The sequence below is a fragment of the Tiliqua scincoides genome, chromosome 3 (assembly GCF_035046505.1).
Source record: "Tiliqua scincoides isolate rTilSci1 chromosome 3, rTilSci1.hap2, whole genome shotgun sequence".
NCBI lineage: Eukaryota > Metazoa > Chordata > Lepidosauria > Squamata > Scincidae > Tiliqua > Tiliqua scincoides.
Window position 1 is genome coordinate 70,168,591 of NC_089823.1, and position 27,142 is coordinate 70,195,732.

Here is a 27,142-nt window from a genome sequence, read left to right on the forward strand (position 1 = left end):
CTGACATATTTATTTCCACTACACAATTTAGAAGACATAAATATTTCCATATTTAATAACACTATCTAGAAAGCATAATTTCCTGACTATCTCTGTGTATGTATATGTTAAAATATGCCTTCATAATGTTCAAGAACTGATTGTCATCTTTTTCACTATATGCCTTATGAATTTTGCCTCAGATACTTGTTCAGTGATGAATATAAGCAGAGTAATCTTCTATTTTAAAGTAATATCCTGGAACTTTAAATCTGTTCGCTAATTCAGTGTTATCAGTGCTACTGTTTCTCCTCAGGTAATGTTCTATGGATGGCATATTTTGTTTTACATAGGAAATATGATAATATGCAAGGTTCTTGCACAAGGTTATCTGTTTGATGAATATATTTCTGTTTTCTAACTATAATATGTTATAATTTCCAAACTTTTTGAAATGGATATCAGTGTTTTCATCTCAGTTTAAAAACAATTGCAGCTGCAGGAGCCGTTTTTGCCAAACAACCCTATTTTTGGTTTTCCTCTGGCATGGATAACCTTGGCAGTTTGGCCTTGGCTAGATGCGCCAATAGGAAAGAGATAGCCTTGTTTCCTCTCTGCATGGAACTTCATCAGGCATTCCTGGTCCCTTGATTGCTTTGCCCCAGTATGAGTGCCTGTGAGGTGTTTTAACTCAATCAAGGTAGCTGAAGAGCTACTCTTCTTTTAGCCTAGATGCATTTAAAAGGGGATTGGACAAATTTCTGGAGGAAAAATCCATCATAGGCTACAAGCCATGTGTATGTGCAACCTCCTGATTTTACAAATGGGTTATGTCAGAATGCCAGATGCAGGGGAGGGCACCAGGATGAGGTCTCTTGTTATCTGGTGTGCTCTCTGGGGTATTTGGTGGGCCACTGTGAGATACAGGAAGCTGGACTTGATCCAGCTGGGCTGTTCTTATGTTTTGTTGTCTGGATGATGATGATGATTAACTTTATTTTTACCCCGCCTTTTTCCCGGATGGATTCAAGTCGGCTTACAACAAAGGTTAAAACAAATTAAAAGACATAATTTAAAAACAGATAAAAGCATATTAACGACATATCATAAAAACAGTAGTCAGATAAAGAAGTCAGGTAAAAGAGCATAGAGCAGCAAATTATAAAAAGATCAGGCCTCTAACCAGGTGTTAAAAGATATTAAAAGATGTTAAAAAGATGTTTAAAAGGTCAGGAACTCAGAAGGCTTGTCTAAACAGAAGGGTCTTCAGGCCTCCCCGAAATGTTTCAAGAGAGGGAGCAGTTCTTAAGTCAAGGGGAAGGGAATTCCATAGCATTGGTACCACTACTGAGAAGGCCCTACACCAGGCGTGCTCAAGACGTCGATCACGATCGACTGGTCGATCGCCAAGCAAAATCCAGTCGATCGCGCGCCGAGCCTCCTGTCCGCCATGTTGAAAGGGGCGGGAAAGAGCCCCGGAGCTTCCCGATTGGCCCGGTGCCGCCGAGTGTCCCGGATGCGATGGCGGGCCAATCGGGAAGGTCCGGGGCTCTTTCCCGCCCCTTTCATTGATTTCAATCAATGACAGGGGCGGGAAAGAGCCCCTTTGGGAAGCTCCAGGGCTCTTTCCTGCCCCATTCATTGATTTCAATCAATGATAGGGGCGGGAAAGAGCCCCTCCGGGAGCAGGAGGCTTCCAGGGGAGGCGACCCCTGGAAAGAGTGCATGGAGGTGGCGGTGCAGTTGGGGCGGTGCAGCCGGGGGCGGTGGCGCGGGCAGGCGGCGCGGGAGCCCGGGGGCGGCGGGGATGCTCTGGTTGCTGCTACTGCCCCGCAAGGGCGCCGCCATCCCCGCCTTGGGAGCCAGGCGCTGCGAGGCTGCGGTTGGCGGGAGGGCGAGCGCCGCCAGAGGCGCTGCCGAGACCCCCTCCCTGGGGACAAGTAAGGGGAGCCCGGGAGGAAGCGCGGCGCGGCTGGGCTGTGCTGCCTCGCGTCGCCGCCGCCTTCCTCCCGAGGCTGGGATCAGCCTTGCGGTGCCCTCGGAGAACTTTTCCTGCTTCCCAGAGGGTGAGCTGAGCAGGCGCCTCAGGGCGGAGGGAGGGAGGGTGGGCGGGGAAGAGGGTATGGGGCTGCCCCCAAGTTGCCCCCTGGAGGGCTCCCCAGCCGCTCCCCTGGCCCCACACCTGGTGTCCCTCCACTTCCCATCACCCCCCCAAGTTGCTCTCCTGGAGGGCTCCCCAACCCCTCCCCTGGCCCCATACCTGGTGTCCCCCCACTTCCCATCAACCCTCCAAGTTGCCCCCCTGGAGGGCTCCCCAGCCGCTCCCCTGGTCCCACACCTGGTGTCCCCCCACTTCCCATCACCCCCCCAAGTTGCTCTCCTGGAGGGCTCCCCAACCCCTCCCCCTGGCCCCACACCTGGTGTCCCCCCACTTCCCATCACCCCTCCAAGTTGCCCCCCTGGAGGGCTCCCCAACCCCTCCCCGTGGCCCCACACATGGAGTCACCCCACTTCTCATCCCCCCCCAAGTTGCCGCCCTGGAGGGTAGATCTCTGAGCCTTGCTGGGTTTCAAAGTAGCTCTCCAACCAAAAAAGTGTGAGCACCCCTGCCCTACACCTTACTCCTGGCTGGTACCCAAGAGCATGTCTCTTTTTAGGCTGTGGAACCCACCCCCACCCCACATCAAATTATTTTGTTTTATCTAGCAAAATAGCTATCAGGGTCATCCTGGACTGAACACTGGCCACTCAGCTCAGGAAATATTTTGTTTTCTTTTGTTCTTCCAATTGGAGCCACCCAAGCATTAGGATTTTGCAGTAGGTTCCTACTCCCTACACTGTGCTCACTCTGCAAGCCTTTCCCAGGACCCTGCTTCAACTGCACTCTAGAATCTAGACACTTTTCTTGAACCATTTGAACTTGTAGCTGGGGCCTTATGGAAACTCAGTTTGCCTAGTCAGGATGTCCCCCAATGTGCTTCAGCATCTTTGTCTACTCATCAAAGAACATGTCCTCGTGTTCTGTCAGCACAGTGTACCATGTGGTTGTCTCAAAAAGCGACATGTCATACAGAGCAGCTGGACCACTGCTATGAGTGGCTGTGTCAGCATGCCAGTGGCCTACCAAGGAGTGCTGGCAAATCAACGTAGGAGGCAGTGGGTTGGCAGAATGGGGTAGGAAGGGGGAGGAAAGCAGTGAAGACTGGGGTGGGGGTGGATTGTGACCAGGAAGGTGGTGGTATCAGCCTATGTACCTTCTATGTCCTTTCTTGGCCTCCCTTCCTGGGTTCACGAAGATTCATTTGGGCTGCAAAGGCTTACACCTGGAAAAGGGAACAAATATTTCCTTAACACAGAGAAAACCTCCAGGATTGCCCCCCTCCTGCAAAATGCAGCACATGCTCTGGTGATGCAGCTGCGTCGGTGGGGGAAGGATTTAATTAGGATTGGGCTGTAATTCTCTCATATTTTCTCATAAAAATAATAAACAGATTGCTTTATTTGCTTAGATGTCCATTGCTTAGAAGGTTACTCTAATACCAGCTCTCAATAATTGCTAAACCCTAGAACTAGTTCACTTCCTCAGCAAACAATCACAATTTAATTACCCCTTCATACCTTCACCCCAGTCACACTTGTGTGCTGTAGGGTTTTCCTTGAAAGCAGGCTGGCTCCACTGTCTGGAAGATTCCGGTCTTTAACTGCTCCTTCCTGAAGTCCTTCCTCAGGTCCTCACACGAAGATCTCAGGCTTATGCTGAATCACTACTCAAAGAGACCATCTTTCAGGCATCTTCTGGTTCTTCACTCAGAAGTGGCTTCTGGGAAGGCTTCCTTAAGCTCCTTTTCCCAGCTTCTTCAGTGTTTATCAGTCACAAGTTCTTTTGGTCTTCATGCCTTCTGCCTCTTCTTTCTTCAATACTACTTTTCAAATCCTAGCAACAACCCCTATACATCTTACTTCTCTCACTGGCTCTACTGCCCCTTTTCTTTTATCACTCTCTTTCCCTGTGACGAATCATAGGATGCTTTTTGTTTAACTCCTAGTGATCATAGTTCAGAATTAAGAACCAGTGAGAACTCATGGAGGGAATTAGAATAACTAATTGGAAGTGGGCACCTAACCAACCAGAACTGCCGGTTTACAATGCCTTTTAGGCCATCTAGAATAGCCTGAGCACGTTCAAAGTTCCACAGTTATGTTGTCTTCACACAGCTGGCATACATTTTTGTGAGAGACAAAACTCTGTCTTCTCTTTCCCACAGCATAATCTGCCAACAGTGAGATCATACAATGTATCCATTGTCTCACAGACTCCACCAGCTCAGCTTTAACCTGAACATCTGTTTACAACCAAAGATGCCCCTGAATCCTGTTTCTTCACAGTAAATCACTTTGCAAGTTTTTTTGTTGAAAATTGGTATATAGTATAAATATTCTTAAAAATAATAATAGTACATTTATACTATTCTGGTTTACATTTATAATACTCTGATTTTGGTATCGGAGCATATTTTTTTTCGACCCTATTATTTCCGAGGGAAGCTGCGAAGCTTACCTAAGCTTACCTGTTTCCCAGGGAAACTAACCTAAATACAGAATGCACACCTCTTTATACCTGTTATGAAGGCTGTTTGTAGGTCGTTCTTAACTTCCCCTTCAAAATATTTGCAGGTAATGACTGTTGTTGTTGTAACCTTTATTGGCATATACATACATCAAAACAATATACGAATAAAATTCAAATTTATATAAGATCAGAAGATGGCTCCATAATCCATAAATGCATGTCACACACAGGAAAAATCCAATAGTCAATAGTGTCCCCATTAGCTGATCTCATACAGGGCTAAGCTTCCAGTTTCATTTCCCATGTACTTATGACTGTGGCGATTAAACAAGAGATGTTGATAAGAGTTTCTCCCTTCTCTACTGACAAAAGTGCTTGTAGCACATCTGCCTCTGCCCATCCCCCGGAAGCGCGCTAGGATGGGCATAAGATGTTTCTGACGTTGGGTCTTATGCAAGGGACAAAACAAAAGGATATGTTCAACTGACTCCACATGGTTCAGATCACAAAGACAGAGCCTTGTGGAAAGAGGTATCCCTTTAAACCGGCCCCATAGAAGGGCTGAAGGAAGGGCATTACATCTTGCCAGCATGAAGGCTCTTCTTAACTGTGGATTATACAGCTGGGATAAATAAAATGGCATCCTGCCTAACTGGACGGGTACATGAAAGTGCAATGGGGAGCAGGAGGTGTTGGCCAAACTCATTAGCTCTTGACATTCAATGTCCATGATTCTCTCTCTGACAACTCTATATGCTGCTGTTTGACACAACATACCCAGACACTCAATATCGAGACCAATTGATTTTAACTTGGTGTGTAAAATGGTGATTCCACAAGGCAGGATCAAGTCTGATACCAATTGGAACATCAGACTGTCATTGACCATTTTGAAAAGGATACCAAGCCAAAACTTTGCAAATCTTAGCCACGCCATTGTGTTCAACCTGATAAGACCTGTCTCAAGGCATAAAACAGAGTAAGGGACACATCTTGGCATGCCTAAAATTTTCCTAAGGAAAGTAGATTGAATATGCTCCGTAGCTAGATTTAGTGCCTTGAACCAGACCGGAACACCATATAAAACTTGAGTAACAGTCTTGGCTTTATAAACCTCCAGGGCTGCTGGAACATATCTGTTGCCCCAGGTATGATAAAATCGTGCAATTGCTGACGATGAGAGCTTAGCCAAGTTAAGCACTGAGCTGCGATGGGAAGCCCATGAGTGCCTATAGTGAAATGTAATACCCAAGTATTTAAGCTGGCGGACTTGCTCAATCTTATTACCCTTACAGGTCCAGCTGTAAGACTTCCAACTCTTTGCAAAGATCATAACTTTGGACTTGGTATAATTAATCTCCAGCTTGTTGGTTGCTAGATATTCAGCACATTTATTAAGCAACCTCAAAAGGCCAAAAGGATGCAAGATATTAGAGCCATGTCATATGCATATAAAGCAGTGGCACCCAAAGGTTGCCCAGTTTAGGACAATGGCTGTTAACATTCTCCAAGGCTGGAGCAAGGTCATTCATAAACAGGTTGAACAGTAGAGGTGCCAGGATGCAACCCTGTTTGACCCCTTTATTGGTAGTTATTTTCTGGGACAAAGTCCCAGATTGGGGACAGCGCACCTTACAGGATGTGTACAGAGATCTGATTAGAAGTCTTTTATCTATCCCTAGTAAGGTAAGCTTGTTCGAAAGCAATCCTCTATCTAACAAATCAAATGCCCCTTTTAAATCAATAAAGGCTACATACAGCCTTGCCTTGGATGCCTTAACTTGCTTGTCAATAAGGCAATGACTGATGAAGGATGGCACTCTGACTGAGTATATTGAGGAGAAAACTCAAAATTGACATGAAATATATGTTTTGTATGTGGATATTGGAAGCAGAATACAAATGCGTCATGAAAAACAGCCCAGAGAGTAGGGGCTGATACCATTTGGTGTGCAGTTAATTTTGCAGAATATGTGTGCATAATCCCTGTTTACCTATTGGGAGAAAGAAGGGAGCATTGGGAGCATGGAAAATTAGACTTATACTGATGTTAATGAAAGTTGCTATTATTATTACTATTCCCTTTTACACTCTTTAGGGTGCAATCCTAACCCCTTATGTCAGTGTTTTCCAGCACTGACATAAGGGCAATGCAGCTCTGAGGTAAGGGAACAAACATTCCCTTATTTTGAAGAGGCTTTCGTGAGTGACACCCAACTGCAGGATGCAGCACATGTCCCACTGGCACCGCTATGCCAGTGCTGGAAAGCACTGACATATAAGGGGTTAGGATTGCGCTCTTGGTGTACTAAGGCTGACAGAATTACTAACTTCCTATGAAAAGAATTAGTCCTACCTTGAAGTATTGAATGTACTTAAACTATACTGTATACCAAAAGATTAATATATCTTTTAATTTGGTTATTTTCTGTACTTTGTGAACAATAAGAGAGGGTTATAATTTATTTCAAAGAAAATATATTTATGAGGTGGAAATAAGTGAGTGAGTTTTATTACTTGTATAACTGACAAATGTGGAACGTTTTTGTGGAAGATAGCCGATGGGGATAATAACTTGGTGACAAAACAGAAAAGAGGTAATAATTCATAAATTAGCAGGTCATTAATCTTGTCTTTATGAGAGAACAAGCTAATTTATTTCAGAGAAGGTTGAACCTGAGGTGCAATCTATAATCTGTTTGATAGCCTGGTAATATTGAAGGCATATAATGTAATGCTGTGTTATATCTTTTCTGAACTTGACTTTTTTCTTTTCTTTTTTTAAAGAAATAACAGAGTTCATGCACAAATGTGTGTCTGAAAAAGTTGGTATCCATTTGTTTGCAACTAACAGTTGTAACAGACTTGAATTGCACCATTTTATTTCAGAATAGGCAAATTGCCAATGAATATACTATGGTTGTCCATTATAATAATTAAGTAGCTCATATGTTAGACCTCTTTATTGCTTCCAGCAAACTTATAGGCGTGCATGATTGATCCTTCTATTTGGTTTACTCAAGCCCTTGAGGGAAGTGCAGTTTGTTGTGTTGTCTTATGAAACAGTGTTGGTGCCCTCTGGCTTTCCAGATCCTCAAAGCAAGACATCTCTACCAAGAAGTAGAACTTCAGGAACTGAGGAGGCAACTTATCTTGCAAAATGTGGGAGACTCATAGTGAGGATCTCCCATGTTTTTTGTAAAATTGCAGAGGGACCTGAATCACACTGAGGCCGTGGTTCTTGGGGGAGAGAGGTTTAGCTCTTTCTGCATGGTTTTCCAAATCTAATAGCCCTTTGAAGCTGCTACTTGTTCCATGAAGGTTAGCTTGCAGGTACCCTAATATTTTCCCTCTAAATCAGGAAAATAGTGCAAGGGAGGAAGAACTAATCCCACTTTTTTCAGTGCCATGGCTCTGGCATGCTTTGCCAGCTCACCATGTCTGCTTTTAACTTCAAAACTGTAGTAGAATCTAATGGTAAATGTCTTCTGTCATATCTAATTTGACCCTGGCAGAAATATCTGAATTCATATACTGGACTCAAAGAGGCTTTTTCAATGTCACCTTCAAAGACTTCTATAGGATTTGTGGGAACATGTGTACCCTGCCACATCCAATGGGACTGTGTCTTTGTGCTGGAGAGTGTGGTAAACAGCAGTTTTGGTTTGTGATACCACTTTTACGAGAGACTCCTAAATCAGTGCTTGTTTTTTCATAACTGTGCAATGATAGTGCCTTGACTTGCCTTATGCATGTGGAGACCTTTTCATGCTTGCAGCTGTGTACAGATGAACATTTCTAAAAAGCAGTGGGAATAACTTTCCCCTAAATGCTATTATAAGAGAATTGTATTGCATCTTAATGCAGGGGAGGGGCCATAGGTCAGTGGTAGAGCACATGCTTTGCATGCAGAAGTTCCCTGGTTCGTTCGCTGGCATCTCCAGGTAGTTCTGGAAAAGACCTGTGTCTGGAGAGCTCCTGCCAATCAAAGTAGACCATTCTGACCTTGATGAATGAGTGGTCTGAATCAATAGAAGGCAACTTCATAAGTTAATTCTTTAATACAGGGTGACCCAAAAAAAAAACAACAGAACCCATAAAAATTTTATTAAATCCTACAAAGGTCCAGTAAATTTCAAAATGTCTTTTCCTTGGTTGACCAAGACATATTGGGAAAGATTATTGTTCCAATAATACCCTGAAAGAAAAAAGAAGAAAAATTAAAATTAACAGTTTTATTCAAAGATTTGTAGGTTCTGGTTTTTTTGGGTCACCCTGTATATGATATGATATTTTTATGTATATGATAGGTATATCATATATACAGGGTGATATACATATCACCCTGTATATGATATGATATATGTATATTTTGGGTCACCCTGTATATGATCACAATCCCAATCCAGAAGCTGTAGCTTGATCTTTGTATAAACATTCTAATTCCAGTCATAATTGCATTGATTGCAATCAACTTCTGGTCCAGTCAGTATTCGTATAGTTTCACATGTCTTCATAGATCTGTACAGTGTGCTTCACCAGTTCACTATAGAGAGGTTTCAGGGCCTCCAGTTCACTTTTAGGCTTAATGAATATAATTATGTAAACAACCTACAAATATATATATTTTTTTCCTCACAGAAGATGCTGCTGTTGAGCTTCCTATAAAGTTTCTACCACGATATCCTGGCCGATATCCTTGCCATATTCTTCTACAATCCAGCTATGACATCCGGTTGTATAAGATAGAATGTGTGGTGAATACAGATACAGCTGAGGCTGAGCTGGAGTTTGTAACTCCAGCATATCAAGCAGTGATTCAAGACATCCCAATAGTACGTTTATTTTGCATCATGAAAGTTAAGCAAGGCTGGTCATTGCTGCATTCAAAATGCTGACTTAGTAAAAATACAAATGTATGTGAAAACAGTTGGAAAACAGGGATGCATGCTCTAGCTGCATTTATTTAATATTTACTGTTATATCAACTTCTGTACCATAAATGTGTAAGAATCATACTAAACACAGAAAAAAAAATCATTTGGCCCATGGAATCTGTGAGTTCTACATACCAGTCTAGTAATGCTAGCTATTATTGATCATTCCAATGACACACATATATACACACACACAACTAATGAACTTTGATTCAAAATCCACATTGTTGTTGAGGCATTTGGCTGAACTATTAACTACATTGCCAGGTGTTATCAAGCTTAAGTGTATATATGGACCAATCCCATCTCTCCCCACCCCCATGCGAATGCAAGCAGAGTGTATGCTGCATCATGCAACTGGGGGGCAGTCCTGGAGGTCTCCTCCATGTAGGGTAACATTTACTTTTGTTGATGAAATTTTGTTAAAATGCCATGTACACTTATGGTGCTATATAAATACAGGTGGCACCTTGGTATCTGAGAAGGATCCATTCTCAAACTCCCTGCAGATACTGAAAACCACAGATAATGAAATCTTCAGTTTCGCCCCCTTAATCCAGTGATTTTCAGTCTTTTTCATCTCATGGCACACTGACAAGGCACTAAAATTGTCAAGGCACACCATCAGGTTTTTGATAATTGCCAAGGCACACCATGCTGCTAGTGGGAGCCTCACGTCCCTAGTGGCCCTACTAATAAATGACCTTCCCTCAAATTCCTGTGGCACACCTGTGGACCACTCACGGCACACCAGTATGGCACAGTGGTTGAAAATGGCTGCCTTAAGCTCTCTGACGGCGACTGGACCTGTGCTCTGGTTGCCTCCAGAGGGCTTTCTGAAGTCCCCAGAGGCCACATGCATTTCTGCGGGCTTCAGAATGGCCTTTACAGGCAAAAAAAGACTACTTCCAGTTTCCCAATAGAAACCGGAAGTGATGTTTTTATGCCTTTTAAGATATTCTGTTGCATGAGGAAGCCTCCGGAGAGCTTTCTTGGGCTTTGGAATGCCTTTAAAGGCATAAAAAACATCATTTCCAGTTTCCCTGAACCTTTGGAGTGTTCAGGTTGAGCCAGATCCTTGAATAGAAAATCCACAGGTCAACATCTGTAATAAAATAAATTCCAGTTTATTTTAAAATTAAACTATCCAAAAGTATGTTGATGTTTCATAGTTAGAGATGAGCTGTTCTGTTATTCATTACACTGTATAATTTTCTTGTACCAGTAGGCATTTCATTTGGATGCTTTTCTGTTTCAGACTAACATGAGCCAACAAGATTGGAAACTTACAGCTAATTTAAAGGGACGCTGTTTTTATGGCCCTCCTCTCATATATGTAGCTTCAGGTGAAACAACTATTTATACACTCACGTTCAAGCCAATTGCTGAATGTGTAACTAAGGTAAGGGGACAAAATGCGTTTTTTAAAATAAATTTATGATCAGTGTTGTGAACAACTAATGGCAACCAGCTATTAGACAAATAGCTCTGGCAAGCAGGTGTATTTTTAAAATATCATTTAGATCTGACATTGTAAATCAACTCATGGTGATTTCAGTGCATCCTATAATAATGTAAGAGTCCACTCTTAAACTCACTTTAACACTAAAATTAAAGGATGTTAAGTGACAGTGCATGCCTTCTGCAGTTATATCTTTATGTAATTGGTGCTGGAGCTTGTCACACACAATGCATTTAACTTTTATCTCCGGCCAATCACTAGAGTTATATGTAACTGCTACACTTAATGCCAGGTGAGATATTTGTGTAATGCAAGGGTCTCCAAACCCCGGCCCAGGGGCCGGATGCATCCCATGGCAAACCTCTTGTCTCCTGAAAGCCCCTGGCCCACTTTGCCAAACATGACTAGAACTATGCTCTGGTTGCATCTGGAGGGTGTTCTAAGGGCCAGAGAGGTTGAATGAATGAGCCCATTTATTCACACATCTAAGTTCCATCTCTAATGTATTTATATAAATTTTATATTTTAATTTTTTTCCCGGCCCTCAGAACCGTGCCAGACATTTGATGCAGCTCTCTGGCCAAAAAGTTTGGAGACCCCTGGTCTAATGAAGTACTTGGTGGAGAGAAAAGACTGGTCTGGAAATATGCATCCAGATCATTATATTACATGATAGTGTATGGTTTGTACAGTGGTAATAGCTGTCAAATGACCAGATACAACAATAAGGGTGTATATTTTACTCAGATGTCCTAATTGCTTATTACAATTATTTCATTTTTATCATGGATTTCCTCCAAAGGATGTACATAATGTCTCCCCTTCCCCATTTCAGATTTGTAATAATCTAACAAAATAGATTAGGTTGAGAGGTAGTGACTGGACCCAGAGGTGTCTAGTAAGCTTCATGGCTGAGCAGGGTTTTGAACTTTTCACCTTGGTCAGTGTTCCTAATGAGAAAATGTGTTGGGTGAGTAGCAGTTGCACACAGGGATGGCATGACCAGTATGCTGCCCAATACCATCTGCTACTCTCTTGTTTGCCACAGTGCTTTAAAAAAAAATGCCATTACATTGCTCTGTCACATGGTTTTTGCAAACCCTTAAGTGCAAAAGTGGTTTTATTCCTTCATTCACATGGTCCCCTTAAATAAAACCGGAAGTCCCACACTACTGGGTTTGGGGAAACTATGTGATGGAGCATGGTGCAGAAGCAACTTCCTGCTTGATTGAGCAAGAAGCAAATCAATGTGGTTCACATCCATGGTGGCCTGGAAGGAGGCAGTGGCAGACTTGGGTTCCCTGAAGCAGGGCACCCTGAATCCATTACCCCACTGTCTGTCACTGATACAAGTTGTATCAGATCACTTAATGATTTGGTTGGCTGTGGTTGAAGACATCTGGGTTTAATGAAAAGTTCAGGAAGTAGATTTTACTTCCTTTCATTTTTGCTGCTGCAGGACCTAGACTCCTCCTCTTCTCATTAATTGCTACCTTAATTTAAACCATAGCACCGTTCCCAGAGTGCCATGTGGGAATATTTCTTAGTGCTGGATATGTAGTAATAGGAGTAGCTGAGAGCCACATCCAAAAGGAAAGGAAATGAAGATGCAGCAGTGAGAACAATATTCCTCATCTCATCAGAACATCCAGGTTTCTCTTTCTCCTTCCAAGCTGGTAACTAAATTTTGTGAATATGTTTGCGCCTCTGATAGTCAATGTTCACTTCTTTTGTTCTCATAGGGGAAGCTGACGTTACAAAATGCAACAGATGGCACAGATCATGTCTTTGTCCTGAAGGGGATTGCAACAAAACCTTTGGCACTGGATCATATTGTAATAGACTGCCAAGTGAGACAGATCACACAGAAGGTTATAATGGTACCCAATTTTACCAAGAACACATTGCAATATAAGGTAAAACTTAGGGAAGCTTGAATGTAGGTTTGAGTGGGAAAGTGTCATTGTTTTTTACAAGGCAATTGGAAATTGCTGCTCTACCTAACACATTACATACTTGAAATCATCCTATCCTTGCTTAATTTGATATTGTCATGTTTGGATTGGAAAGCTTTGTTATTGTAAAATGTACATACTAATGCTAACCAGTTGTTTGTTCTGGGCAAAACTTCTTTTATAAACTGTGAGGAGGCAAATGTTGACCCACGGCTTATCTTTCTGCACATGTTCTGAATGTGCAAGCTCATTAAGCATTCAAGTGTTGGGACAATCTCCATTATAAAACAAATGCCTCCAAACATAAGTAGAAATGTTTGAAAATGGGTATATTGATAAAATAAATTAAGGTATATTGAAAACCCTATCTGCTTGTTGGGCAGTCCAATCTTGAGCTGCCCCAGTGGTCAGAGGAGCAGCAGCGCCGAAATGGCTGTTGCTGCATCCTATGGTTGCTAGGCAGCCACTGCCAGCTCCTCAGGGTAAGGGGACATTTGTCCCCTTCTCCCATATAAAGGAGGTGGCCCCGCAATGGGTCTACTTGACTCTGCACTGGCTATTTAGCTGATGCAAAATAAAACAGCCTAGTGCTGGGCCAGGAGGCCCAACGTGGGGCTCTGTCTGGAGCAGACTTCTGCGAGTCCTGCCCTCCCCCCACCCTGGAATGCTTCCTCCACCCCCACTAACCTTTTCATCGCCCAGAGCAAAGGATGAGCCCCAGGCGGTGCGTGAAGGGCCTCCAGCTGGACCAGTGCCAGTATTGGGATGGCATTAAGCGTCACTGATGTGTTTACCGCACAGGATTGGTCCTAAATTATAAAATGTGAACCTTAATTTGATTCTTCAGATACCGCTTGTCAGAGATTTAAGAAGATACACAATGAAAAATTACTCTTTTATTCAGGCAGTTTAAATTTTCCTGTTGAGGGGGAACTTTGCATTGCTAGTAAGCATGACAGTACACATAAAGAGTGATCTGCACAATGGGTTACCAGCTGGCTGAGCTCCCTGGCAGGAATGTTCTTCCTGGAGAGGATAAAGAAGCTTATCCCAGGACATGAAATTCCCTCAATTCAGATGGAGATTGCAGGAAGAAGTAGTGTGGCCTTGGTTTTTGACTTCTGAGCAGCATTAAATGGTTTTCCTTAAGTCTTGTTTTTTTAACAGCCAAGCAGTACTGACTCTCAGAATAGCCCTCATATTTTGCTGCATAACTAAAACATGATAATTGGGCTGTATTTTTCCTTTGAGTTTTTATCAGCATTAGTATTTTGCTTTTTAAAATATTGAAATATATTGTCATTAATTTAATACTAATGTTATTTGATTAAGAAGTTAAATTACATTGTGCACATCTTCCTCAGATTGCTGTGATGCATTTAAATTGTACAGAAGCTGATGTATTTCCTTTTTGGTACAATACAGCAAATGGTTGAAGGCTACCACATGGTGGCTATTTCTGGCAACAATTTACAGGATTAAACCATAAGAAATATATATTAAAGAATGTCTCATATGAGATAAAAGATGATTTGATGAGTAACTATTTGAGGTTATTGAAGAGCAGGAACTTGGGAAGGGAAAGAATGATTGAATCTAGTTCACAAGTCTTAACACTTTTGTAGATAGGTAGAAAGATCCATGGGTTGATGCATGCAAGCATGCATGCACAGAGAGAGAGACAGAGAGAGAGAGAGACATGTTCAGTACTTGTGAGAAATAATGTTGAGCCCAGTGTTGCTTCAGTTTTTGTTTCTTGAATAGGTATTGTTTACCCTTCTCTTTCTCTTTCTGCATTCAGAAGCAGTTCAGATATGACTCAGAAGTTATGCTCAGTTCTGAATTGACAACCGTTTGTAGGACTGTCATTTGTAGGGCCTCCTTGGAAAGGACATTGGGCTGGAAAGCAGAATTTTTCCAAATTCAAACCTTCTTCATTTAAACTCTACCAGCATAAAATATATTTGCAAGCATGATATAACCAATCAATCGCATAGCTTACATGCTTCTCAATTAATTGCATCCCTTGGTGTTTACTATAACCAGTTTATCAGTATTTTAATCAGTTTTGTCGTACTGGCTCTGTTGTAATCTGGTTAATTAACAAGTAAAGCAAAAGGTTCATTGAGAACACCTAGCTTTTATAACAATCCAAAGAGAGACCTTAGCTACAGGACCACAGCCAGCCGACCTTGCTAGGTAGTGTGTCAATCATGTTTTTAGGTGGAGTCATTGCCCGCCCACTAGTGCAATGAGATGACCACTTCAGGCAACAGATTGGTAATCCAACCTTGGTGTTCAGGTTCTCCCTTACCTATCAGCTAAGTCACTATTCCTCCTGCTGCTTCTTGGCTTTTGAAAAGGCAAAAGGTGAAGAGTAGAATAGGTGGAGACAGAGGAATAGAATGATGGGCTAGAACTGTGATACTCTAGCCCTGCGGTACCTCACACAGATTTGATCTCAATAGCTTACTTTTCTATAGCTAGGTGTAATTGGATTTAAAATGTCTGCATCTAAAATTTATTTAAGAATATGAGAGTTCACTAGTCGTTCAGTCATTAACTTTTAAGTGGGAGAGATCTTCCTGGGGAAGGCAGTTTCAGCATAACAAGACTGCAAGGGTAAATATCCCCTCACTTATATGAGAACATACCACAATAAATGGCATTCCTAGAGAATGATTTTTTTTTTCTTTCACACTGTACCTCTTGTGAAGTCCATCTCCGGGGCGGGGCCTGGGGGCAGAGCTTCTGAGGCAGCGGTACCAGAGATGCAAGCTCCCCTCCCTTTGGGCGGTGGCACCACCTCTGCCCACAGTGTGGGGGCTGGCTGGGCTTGCAGGCTCCTGCTCCCCAGCCCTGCGGGTTGCCCTGTCGGTCGCCCTGCAACTCCCTTGGGCAGCCGCACCGCCTCCGTCTGTGGCTTGGGAGCCAGCTGGGCTTGCGGGCTCCTGCTTCTCCGCCACTTGGGTTGCCCTGCTACCCGCCCCGTGACTCCGCCACCCAAGGGGTGCGGGGCTTCCCTGCTGCCTGTCGCCTCCTCCCAGGTCCTTCTCGTCACGGGGTAAGTCCCCAGGCGACACCTCTGTACAATAAAATACAATGAGACTTGTCAGAAATGCTGTAATGTTGACCAAAGGCAGTTTGTTATCTGATTCTGAATTAATATGAGAGTAGTGACTGTAGCAGAAGTACATTGTAGTGGCTGTAAAATTAGATTCTTATCACTAGGCAGCAGTGGAACTGTATAAAAGTATTATGATATCATCTTTTGACAGAAAGCAATATTTATACTGTTTTGACTTTAATGTTTATACAATATTTCATGAGGGGAAAAATAAATTACTGGTGCATGCACAAGTATCATGTTCCTGCTAACATTTCCTATACCTGACTCCCTGCCATTCTCTGTGTCAGTTCCAGGACACAATCTTATCCAACTTTCCAGTGCCTATGCAGCCTCATGATACGGGAACAAATGTTTCCTTGCCTTGAGGAGGCCTCCACCACAGGCTGGCACGGCCGCATCAGCACTGGAAAGTTGGGTAGGACTGGGGGCCCTCAAGCTCCTAGTTCTGCGGTGTAAAGTTCTTCCAGCAAAACACATTTCTTCTCTTATCTCCTTTTCTCTTCGTAGTTTGTTTAATTGGTTAAAATAGAGTACAGTGGCCCTTGGCATCCATGGGGGAATCCATTCCAGGACCCCTCACAGATACCGAATTCCATGGATAATTAAATCTGCAGGGGGGCTGTGTGGCACTGCCATTGCTTACCTGGGGGCTGCACCCACCCCTTTGGAGGTGCTGCATGGCCTACTGGCTCATCAGAAGCTTCTCGGACGTGACTGGAAGGCACTTTTGGTTTGCACTGGCAAACCAAAAGTGCCTTCCCTTCATGTCTGAGAGATCTTCTGAACAATGGGGATATTTAAATATGCACAGATTCCAATCCAGCTGATAAGGAGGGCCCATTTTATATATTCACCCTGCCTGAAAGTCATGCAAAGTGTAATTAACTGGTCCATCCCTCAAAAAGGACTCCCAACATCCACCATAGACCAGGAAGTTAGGCAAATTGAAAAGCTGTGTCTCTCCCTCTCCCTATCTATATAGCTATACCTACATCCTGTTATCCTAGGTTGGCTGATATTAACAGGCTCCATGAAATATATTCACTTACATACCACTTACAGCCACATGGCATACCACTGTGGGAGAGGGCTGGCTCTCATGGTGCTTGATGTGTGTATGAAAGGGATCAAAGCACACATTACTCCAAATGAGTATGTTGACCCTGCAATGTTCTTTTTCTGTTGCTAAGCAGCACATATACCAAGTGCAAATGGTATAAGCAGAGGTTCTCAAAGTCCTACCAGGGAGTAGGGAACCTTGTAAGTCCCTGTGGGGGCAGGGCAGGGCAGGAGCAAGGGGGGAAGCACTGACAGCGCCACAGCGATTGCCACGCCACAGGGTCCCAGCAGTATTTGAATGTACCTGGGGGGCTGCTGAAGTGTCCACAAGGTTCCTGGAGGCTTGCAGCCCCCTCCATGCAGCTGCACAAAGCTCCAGTTGCCGAACAGTGTTCACTCGTGCAAACCATAACCCCCCCCCTCAAATATTGCTGGGACCTTGCCGCACTGCGGTAGCTGCGGCGCCATCAGGGACCCTATTACTGGGCCACTCCCGTTAAGGGGAAATGGCCCAGTTTACACGCAACCCACAATCTGGGAACCACAGCTATAGGGCACATAGAGGTACACAATCCAGATTGGAACTGCAAAAGGGGCAAAGTGTAAATCCCTCCCCCTGGTGATTCCACTCTTGTTTGCATGCTGACATACATGCTATCAATTAAATCTGCAGGGTCAACATATGCTTTAAAAATAATGCAAGTTTTTTGACTCTCAGTATCAGGCTAAATGCTACACTCAGCATGGAAAACACAAGAATGTAAAGCGTGAGTTTGCTCTTGAGAATTATGAAGGCTCAACTGGAGACAGAAAGTGAAAACTAGAGGGGATCACAGGCAGACTCACCGGGAAACAGGATTCTTTCTCCCTCCCTTGTTTATCTCTATTTATCTTTCTGTTCAGAAAGAAGTTGCAGTTGTAACATCTTTTGATATCCTTCTTCCAATTGTACTCTAGAATTTTTCTGGCTTTCTTATCCAGCCTTGCAACCAATGTTACCTGATATTGCCTGACCATATTTGAATTTGCTTAACCCTTAGTGAGATTTCCAGGGCTGTCAGGCTCTTAATAATCCTTTGGTGGGTTTCTTTCCTGAGCCCCATCTTTTTTCCTTACTGCTCATTCAGGGCACCTTCACTTGTGAGAATCATTGATTGAACAGAGTCAGGCTTGGACAGAATGCTTGCTCTCTAAACACAATGACCCCTTTGACATCCGAAGTGGAGTGAAGCAGGGCTGTGCTCTCACGCCGACCTTGTTTGGGATTTTCTTCGCTGCCTTAAGAAAACACAGGTCATGGTTCAGGATGTGGACTCACCTCCCTGCATTACAATCTCTGCACATGAACTGGAGGTTGTCCATGACTTTGTGTACCTTGGCTCAACGATCTCCGACACCCTTTCTCTCAATACCGAGCTAAACAAATGCATCGGTAAAGCAGCTACCACGTTTTCCAGACTCACAAAGAGAGTCTGGTCCAACAAGAAGCTGACGGAACATACCAAGATCCAGGTCTACAGAGCTTGCATCCTGAGTACACTTCTGTACTGCAGCGAGTCATGGACTCTTCACTCACAACAGGAGAGGAAACTGAACGCTTTCCACATGCGCTGCCTTGGCATCACCTGGCAGGACAAAGTTCCAAATAACAGAGTCCTGAAATGAGCTAGAATCCCTAGCATGTGTGCACTGCTGAAACAGAGACACCTGTGTTGGCTCGGTCATGTCGTGAGAATGGATGATGGCCGGCTCCCAAAGGATCTCCTCTGTGGAGAACTCGTGCAGGGAAAGTGCCCTACAGAAAGACCATAGCTGCGATACAAGGACATCTGCAAGAGGGATCTGAAGGCCTTAGGAATGGACCTCAACAGGTGGGAAACCCTGGTCTCTGAGCGGGCCGCTTGGAGGCAGGCTGTGCAGCATAGCCTCTTCTAGTTTGAAGAGACGGCCAACAGACTGAGGCAGAGGCAAAGAAGGAAGGCCCATAGCCAGGGAGACAGACCAGGGACGGACTGCACTTGCTCCCGGTGTGGAAGGGATTGCCACTTCTGAATCGACCTTTTCAGCCACACTAGATGCAGTTCCAGAACCACATAGAGCGCGATACCATAGTCTTTCGAGACTGAAGGTTGCCAACTACTAAACACAATTGTGTGTTTGGTATCTTTGGCTGTTTTAGGAAAATTATAATTACTTAAGTTGTTCCGAGGCTGAGCTCTGGCATTTTAAAATGAACCATGAAGCAGAGCCCTAGTGTTTTTGCTCCATACAACTTGGGCCAAAATCCTAACCAACTTTCCAGCACTGGCATAGCAGTGCCAGTGGGGCATGTGCTGCATCCTGCAGTTGGGTGTCACTCATGGAGGCCTCCTCAAAGTAAGGGAATGTTTGTTCCCTCACCTCAGAGCTGCATTGCCCTTATGTCGGTGCTGGAAAGTGGGTTAGGATTACGCCCTTAATCTCCTATAAGCCCCTTGTCTACTTCTGTCTCTGTGCCTTCTGCCATGTTGCTTGTATGAGTCTGGAAGAGCCTTTCCCTCTCTGTATATTTACTGACCTCCATTTCTGCCAAGAACCCACCCCACACTCAAGAACTCAAAAACCCCTTTTCTAGAACGCATCTCACCTTGTCTCTTCCTTTATCTTTATTGACACCTGCCTTCTTTGTACTATTCTCACTACTGCTTATTATCTTTGAATTTTCTCATTTTGACCATCCGTGAGGAACTTGTGGGTAAGGCCTTTCAGATGGGGCAGAAGCAGCTGGTCCACCTGGAGCACCTGACCTGGCTCTGGCTTGTTGGTGCTGGCCCCATTCCAGCCTACATTTACCACAGAGACCACAGGACCAGGTGTTGCAGATATACCAGCAAAGCTGACCTATCTGAGTGCCATCAAATGGAAGTGGGTGAGGGAGCAAAGGAACAGTATTTAAAGGGACTGGTTCATACCTTAACACAGTTCATTACGTTGTTCTTTAGAGCATCGAATGATTCACATAATTTTTGAAGCAGCTGTTGCACAATAAAGTGAATTTGCATGGTCATCATTTCTGTGCCTGACCTGCCACACAGTTGGCTAGTTTTAGATAGGTTTAGAAATGGTGATGAAATGTGGTAGTAGTATGTAGTAAAATAACGTAATGCAATGTAGTAGTGTCAGTTAAATAGCAATTGAGCCAACTTTTTAATGGTGAACTCCTTTGTTACAGGGAACAATTCCCTTGTCAGTATGTGAACCACTTTGAGAACGTTTTTTATTGAAAATCTCCATATAATATTCATAATAATAATGACAATAACAATGTTTGGTTAGGAGAGTTACTTACTGTATAATCCTAGGCATATCTATTTTGAAATAAGTCCTACTGCGTTAAATGTGGTTTATTTCCAGATAAGGATTGTACCCTTATTCTTTTAGATGTTACTCATTTAGCACAAGTCAGTTGTTAAATGTCTCTATTCTTCATTTGATTTTTGTTAATATGGAATAATATGGGTAATACCTTGGAGAAAGACAAAGAGTTTTAATCAGTATAGATAATGTTTTAGTAAGCTTCATGGTTCTAATATTTAATGAAACACTGCAGAATGATATGCATAATCAAAAAGTACTGCAATGCTTTACATTTCCTGGAGCAAATTTGTCTCTGTCTCTATACACAGCTGATGTCTTGCTATTTGCCCAAGATGAGAAGTTCCCTGTTGTCAACAGCTGCTCTTGGCTGAGTTTGAGAGAATTTGACTTTTTTCCTTGTTGCTGTCTGCTGCAAGCGAAGAGGATACATGCAAATTTTCATTCACCCAAATTACTGTGTTACATATATTGTTAGTGATAAACACAGTAGCATCTTAATACTGCATAAGTATAATGGATGGTCTTTGTTTCATTCCTGGGTAGATACAGCCATATATATATATGGTTCTTATTTAGCGATGTCTGCCACATTATTATTATTTGAAAAAAATTATATTTCACCTTTTCCATGCATCCCATGATGCAGAATCATATGATTTGTCACTGTAGATCACTTCTGAAACTGTGATAGTCTTCTCTTCCTTTAAGCAGTTGTTTCTGAGCTTAGATATAGGGCAGTGTTAACCATTGAGATGTCTGCTTCTCAGCTTCATTTTGTATAGTAGGTTCTGGGTTATAGTAGGTTCTTGACAATTACTGAATTTCTGGTCTTTTCAATTGCCCCATCTTTGAGCATCACAAGCATCAATTTAGACATTTTTTGGTGCCATGGGGTTCTGCTTTTTGGCGTTGCAATAAAAACACTCAGGTAATGATTTGGAGCAATTGTCATACGCCTACCATCTTAGATGGCTTAGATACAGATGTTTGCTTAGATACAGATGCAGTAGTGCTTTTCAGATGGTCACAAGTAATCTCCAAACCATGGACTACAGCATCTTGAAAAAAGCATCATACACAACATGGAGCTTTCTGTTCTGCCCCACAACAGTGGCGTAGCTAATGATCATGTAGCCCGGTGTCAAGCTCAAAATGTTGCCCTGGAAGTGTTGTCACAACCAGAAGTGACATCACACCCGGGCTTTTAAAAAGTGAAAATTGGGAGGAGCCCACCTCCTTCCCCCAGCAGCTCACCACCCACTTGCTCTGCTGCCTCCCCCCAATCAGTGGCATAGCTAAGACATCTATCTACTACCTGGGGGCAAAGAAGATTTTGTAACCCCCCCGTATGACAAAAATCAAATTTAATTAAGTAGGTAAATAAAAAATTATTGGTTCCATGCTGTATCATAACAACATCTCATTGGCACTCAGAACACTCAGTCTCATAGGTCGGTTTGGAGTTAAGCAAATCCACTTTTGGTTCCATAAGGCAGTTGTGTTTCATTTTCTGGTTAATTGGCCATAACCTTTGATAGAATAAAGATATTCCAGTGCAGTTTGTTTCATTGCATTCTGCATTAAATTACCTTTCCAATAATATATAACATGATTGTGTTATTCATACATGCCAAGATTTTCACAATTTTGGTCACTAGTGTCAAGCTCAACTTGTTGTCCCCCTAAAGCTTGATGCCCGGTGCAACTGCTTCCCACTGCACCCCCTTAGCTACACCACTGCCCTGCAGCCCCCCTTTTTTCTGCCAATTATCTCAGAACCTCACGTCAGGCAGCACATCCTGCCTGTCCCCCCAGCATACTCTTTGCCCTGATTTCTGGGCAGAAGTAGCTGTCTGGTGCAAGGTTCTCAGACTATCTGCAGCAAAATTGGGGGGGGGGAGCGGGCTGTGACACAGAATGGAAAGCTCTGCACTGCATCCAGATACTTTTTTTGAGTTGTTGGATCCAGCTTGCAGGCTGTGGTTTGGCAAGCACTGGTCAAGGAGACAGGTTTATTACCTGGCTGCTATTTTTAGAATGGTTATTGTTTAAAGGACTTACATCTCTCTCTCCCCTCCCCCCCCAGCAATATGGCTTACAATTTAACAAAAATAAAACATACATCCCAATCCTATTCCCTGCCAGCCCTGAGTGTGTAGTGTTGCCAACAGAGCACATGGGGTAGGGCCTCTGAGAGGAGTTTTGTCAAGGGGTACAAAGTTTCTTTTGGGCCCCTTCCCAAAATGGGAGGGGCAAAAACAGAGCGAGGGGAGAGTGACAATGGGGGTGGGCAGAATGGGAGTGGGGAGTGGGTAAAACAGGGTGGTGGAGGGTGGCAACAGCTAGAAAAATTTTTGGAGCCTAGGTCTACCAGGTTTACCCACCTGCACAATGTGGCCGCTGGATACAGTAATACAGAAAATGAAACACACTTCTAAGTTTCTCTCTAATATCTTTTAAATATAGAAAATCATTGCAGGAAATTAGCATTGTATTTAGGCTCACACTAGAATGGAAAGTGTTCTGTGTGCACCAAAACCTTTGCAGCAGCTGTAGTCACGCAGCTGTGTCCCTAAGCGCCTGCACACCCCTTCATGGTTAGCAGATCCACAAAACAAAGAGCTACTGTAGCAGGCCACTTTCCTCTCAGATTTGACACTGTGTTAAGGACAGTTATGTATGCATTCCTCAGCCTGGCACATATGGCTTGCAGCAGCATCTGCTGCTACACGCCTGTGGTAGCACACCCAGCATCCCACAGAGGCAGTGTGTCTGGGTGAGATTGGAAAATGTAAGATCCCAGGAAATTTCTGGGCCCTCTCCTTTGGCTCCTGGGCCCCCTTTTGACTCTGGTACCTTGACACCACTCTCATGGACCCTGCTGCGGGGGAGACCCCAGGAGAGGTAAGTAAAACACTTTTTTACTTGCTTCTCTGTAGTCTCTGTGATTTCCAGTGGATCTCCCTGGACCTATACCAGCTCTTTATATCAGCTGTTTAGCTGATGTCAGTCCAAGGAGACTTCTGGGTGGTGAAGGGGGGGATAGAATCTTGGCATGTGCAACTGCCATCAAGATACCCACTCCCCGCCCTGATCCACAATAATGCTCCCTCCGAACCTCTCCCACCACTGACCCACTTGCTCTGATGGAGGTTCTACAGCCTGCTGTTGCCAACACAGGGCTTATTTGCTCCAATGTCTCCAATAGTACTGAATGACAGATTATCTGTGGAACCAGCATAAGTTGTGGGTAAGATTGGATCAAAAGACAATTAAAAAATAAAAAATACAATTAAGTAAAAACAGCAGAAAAAGACTTTTCAAATATATCTATTGTGTGTGTGAGCGCACCCATGTATGTAAATGAAAGAACTAAAACAAAAGAACTAAAAAGAAGCGAGAATTAAAAATACCAGCAGTGTCTAGAGAAAAGGCCTGGTGAAATAAAAAAGTTTTTAACCCTATCTGGAAAGACAACAGGTATAGAGCAGTTTTCAATTCTGATGGGAGGGAATTCTGCAGCTGTGATGCCACCATGGAGAAGGCCCTCCCTTTCATTGCTGCTTCAGTCAGTGGCAACACATACAGCAGCACGCACACACACCCCCAAGACCTCAGGAGATGGGTTGTCTCAGAAGGAAGTGTTCCCTCATACAATCTGGTCGTAAGGTATAAGCAGCTTTAACGGTCAAGAAGAGCTCTTTGAACTGCACATGGAAATGAACTGGCAGCCAGTATTGCCTCAGAACCAGAAGCCATCACCAGCAGTCAACCCAGCACACTCCTAGGACACACAAGCCACCACATTATGCGCTAATTGCATTTTCCAGATAGTCTTCAAGGAAGTTTCCTGTAGAGTACGTTATAACAATCCAGTCTTGAAGTCACCAGTTCTTGGTCATAATGGTCACATCTAATCCATGCAAGTAAGGCCACAGTTGGTGCACCAGCCAAAGCTGGGCAAACAAACAACCAGCTCTGGTTATCAAAACTATAACCAGATTCTGCAGAGGCACTGCAGTCCCATTCAAAACAAGTTGATAGTCTGCATTGTAGTTCTCCAAGCTAAATGTACCTATAGTTGCTGTTTTGCCCACTTTTTATTGAATTTCTCCCTAGAATGTTAAGTTGTGATGCAGCCCAGCTGATTTTGAATGGGTCTATTACTCTTGAATAGTCGCGTATACTTGAAATCAGACTCAGCACCAGCTAGTAGTCTCCTTTAATTTTAGTTACATTCCTTTTATCAGTATGGGCAATATATATGTGATCTATTCTGCCTGTAAGCACTTTAAAAATTATACATGTACAGACAGAGCTGATGTCCCTGTTCAGAGTAACAAGGTGAAGCAAATGTTTTCATGAATAGTGTGAAGAAAGAAGAGGTCAGAACCACTCTAATACAGTTTCCCTCTCTTTGTTGTAAAAGCCTTAAGTAATCGTTTGTAAGTCACTAACAGTGCAATTGTAACTTGAAGTTGAGCTGGCTTGGCCGTCCCCATGCTGGCTCAGAGTGTTCTACTCTATGGGACTGGCCAGCTTGGCAGTGCCCGATCCTGACCCTACACTGTCTGGCACAAGTAATTGTGTGCTGGGCAACGCAGGGGTGGGAGAGGGTAGTGTGAGGTCATTTTGCAAGCTGGGAGGGGGTGTTTCAAGGTGGGTGAGGGAGGAATGGAGGGAGGATTCAGTCTAGGAGGGGGTGGGATTGGCTGCATGCTAGCCCTCTTCCCTGGCCTGGAAGCCCTACATGGGGCTTTCCAAATTTACATCAGCTATATAGCTGGTGCAAATCTGAGAAACCCCATAGGGTTGGCTGGGATTTACTCAGGTTTAAAGGGAAATATATCCCCTTTCCCCAAGGTGACCTCCAGCCTCCTCCTGAGCTGCATTGGATTCAGCACAGCTCATGTGGCCTGGCTGTGCCAGCACAGTTTAGGATTGGGCTGTAAAATATATGCAATTTTGTTTAAAGTTGTGTTAGAACTTCATGTTGTTTAGACTTACTACATGACTTAATGAACTTTGCACGCAGCAGAGATCCTGATTTTGAAACCCTTACTTGCAAGATATTGGTCAGAAATAGTATTTCAAGGAGTTAATGTACCTTAACTTGCTTAATAGTCCCAAAATTTAACTCTGTTACATTTGAAAGGGCACAGCAGAAACTGTTCGCTTCATTCTATAGTCAATTAAGCATGGTAGGAAAGATTAAGAGAAATGTAGTAATATTTTTGCTTGAAATGTGTAATATGAGTGCTTTTGTTCACTTTTTGGAGCAACTTTATCTTCACAGCATTGCCATGTTTTGAAGTAGCTTGGCTTTTTAATTTGTTTGCATCTTCTCTTGTTGTGTTAGGTGTTTTCAGATCTTGCCATAGTAAACGGTGAATCAACTCTCACAGTAGAACCCGATGACACAGCTGCTTATACTCTGAATATATCGCCATGGAAACGTGGAAAATTTAAAGGTATATTTGAATTTGAATTTAGCACTGTGTTATACGTATGAGCTAATTCAACAAAGCACAGCTAACCACTGATGAAATTACCTCTGCCTGACCTCTGTTTTATGAAAGTATCAATCAGAAAAGATTTTCTCTTGTATAAGAACCCTCTTGAACCATGCACATTTAATAACATTTCAGTTCAACCTAGATGGCATCTAATCTAGGAGGAAGGAGGTCTGGTCTAGAGGGTTGAACCTCCATTTGCCTGAAGATAACATCCGAAGGTCGCTAGTTCGAGGCCACCGGCACCATGAATGGCGAAACCTTGAAGCAGCTGACAAGCTGAGCCGAGTTATTCCACCTGCTCTTTGGAAGGAGCTGCTTGTCAGCCTGTGTGGGAGGAGGCCAGGAAGTGATAACAGACCGCAAAAGTTCCATCTGAAATGTTGTGTGCTTCTTGAAAGATAGAACCTTTCTTTAATTGTAAAAATCCCTACGGGGATTTAAACAGCCTGCCTATGTAAACCGCCTTGAATTAAAGTCTGAGGAGAAATCTGACGACCAAGAAAGGTGGTATATAAATGCCTGTTTATTATTATTATTATTATTATTATTATTATTATTATTATTATTATTATTATTATTATTATTATTAACAACAAGAACAATAACAATAACAATAAACAATAAAAATGGCATTTCACTTCCTTAATTTCATTAAAAACAACTGTGTTCAGGTTTTCTTTCTGCTTAGGATGTAATCTTCAAAACAATAACAATAAAAATGGCATTTCACTTCCTTAATTTCATTAAAAACAACTGTGTTCAGGTTTTCTTTCTGCTTAGGATGTAATCTTCAAAATGTTGAACCAGCCTCTTGCCATTCATGCTCATCTGGCTTTGGCCAAAGGATATGTTCATCCTCAGGAGGAGACCATGCACACATTCAAAGTTTTTATTTACTGTTTTGGCTACCACAGTGCTTGCAATCAAAGAAACAAGCCACTTTGTTAACAAGAAGCAACTTTCATCATTGGCACAACAAAAACTGTAGGAAAAGTATCAACCAACCTTGTGGCTCCTTCATGGTCCCTTCACACTTTCAGAAATAGCTCTGGGCAAAGTTGACCTTCCTTCTCAAATATAATCTGCTTCATCCAAATATCTCTGTAAGCCTTATCACTGCTGCTGAGTTATGTAGGCACCATTTTTCCAGATTCTCTCACAGGAGGAGCATTATGCT

At 43.2% G+C, this 27,142-nt stretch overlaps 1 protein-coding gene across 1 annotated transcript in view; it reads left to right on the top strand.

Annotated features, from left to right (window-relative positions):
• Positions 1-27,142, top strand: part of CFAP47 (cilia and flagella associated protein 47) — a 318,053-nt gene that overhangs the window by 151,289 nt on the left and 139,622 nt on the right. Inside the window, exons 46-49 of the mRNA XM_066621307.1 lie at positions 9,191-9,384; positions 10,745-10,888; positions 12,691-12,864; positions 25,809-25,920. Coding sequence (XP_066477404.1) covers positions 9,191-9,384; positions 10,745-10,888; positions 12,691-12,864; positions 25,809-25,920 — 624 coding nt within the window. The remainder of the gene's footprint in view (positions 1-9,190; positions 9,385-10,744; positions 10,889-12,690; positions 12,865-25,808; positions 25,921-27,142) is intronic.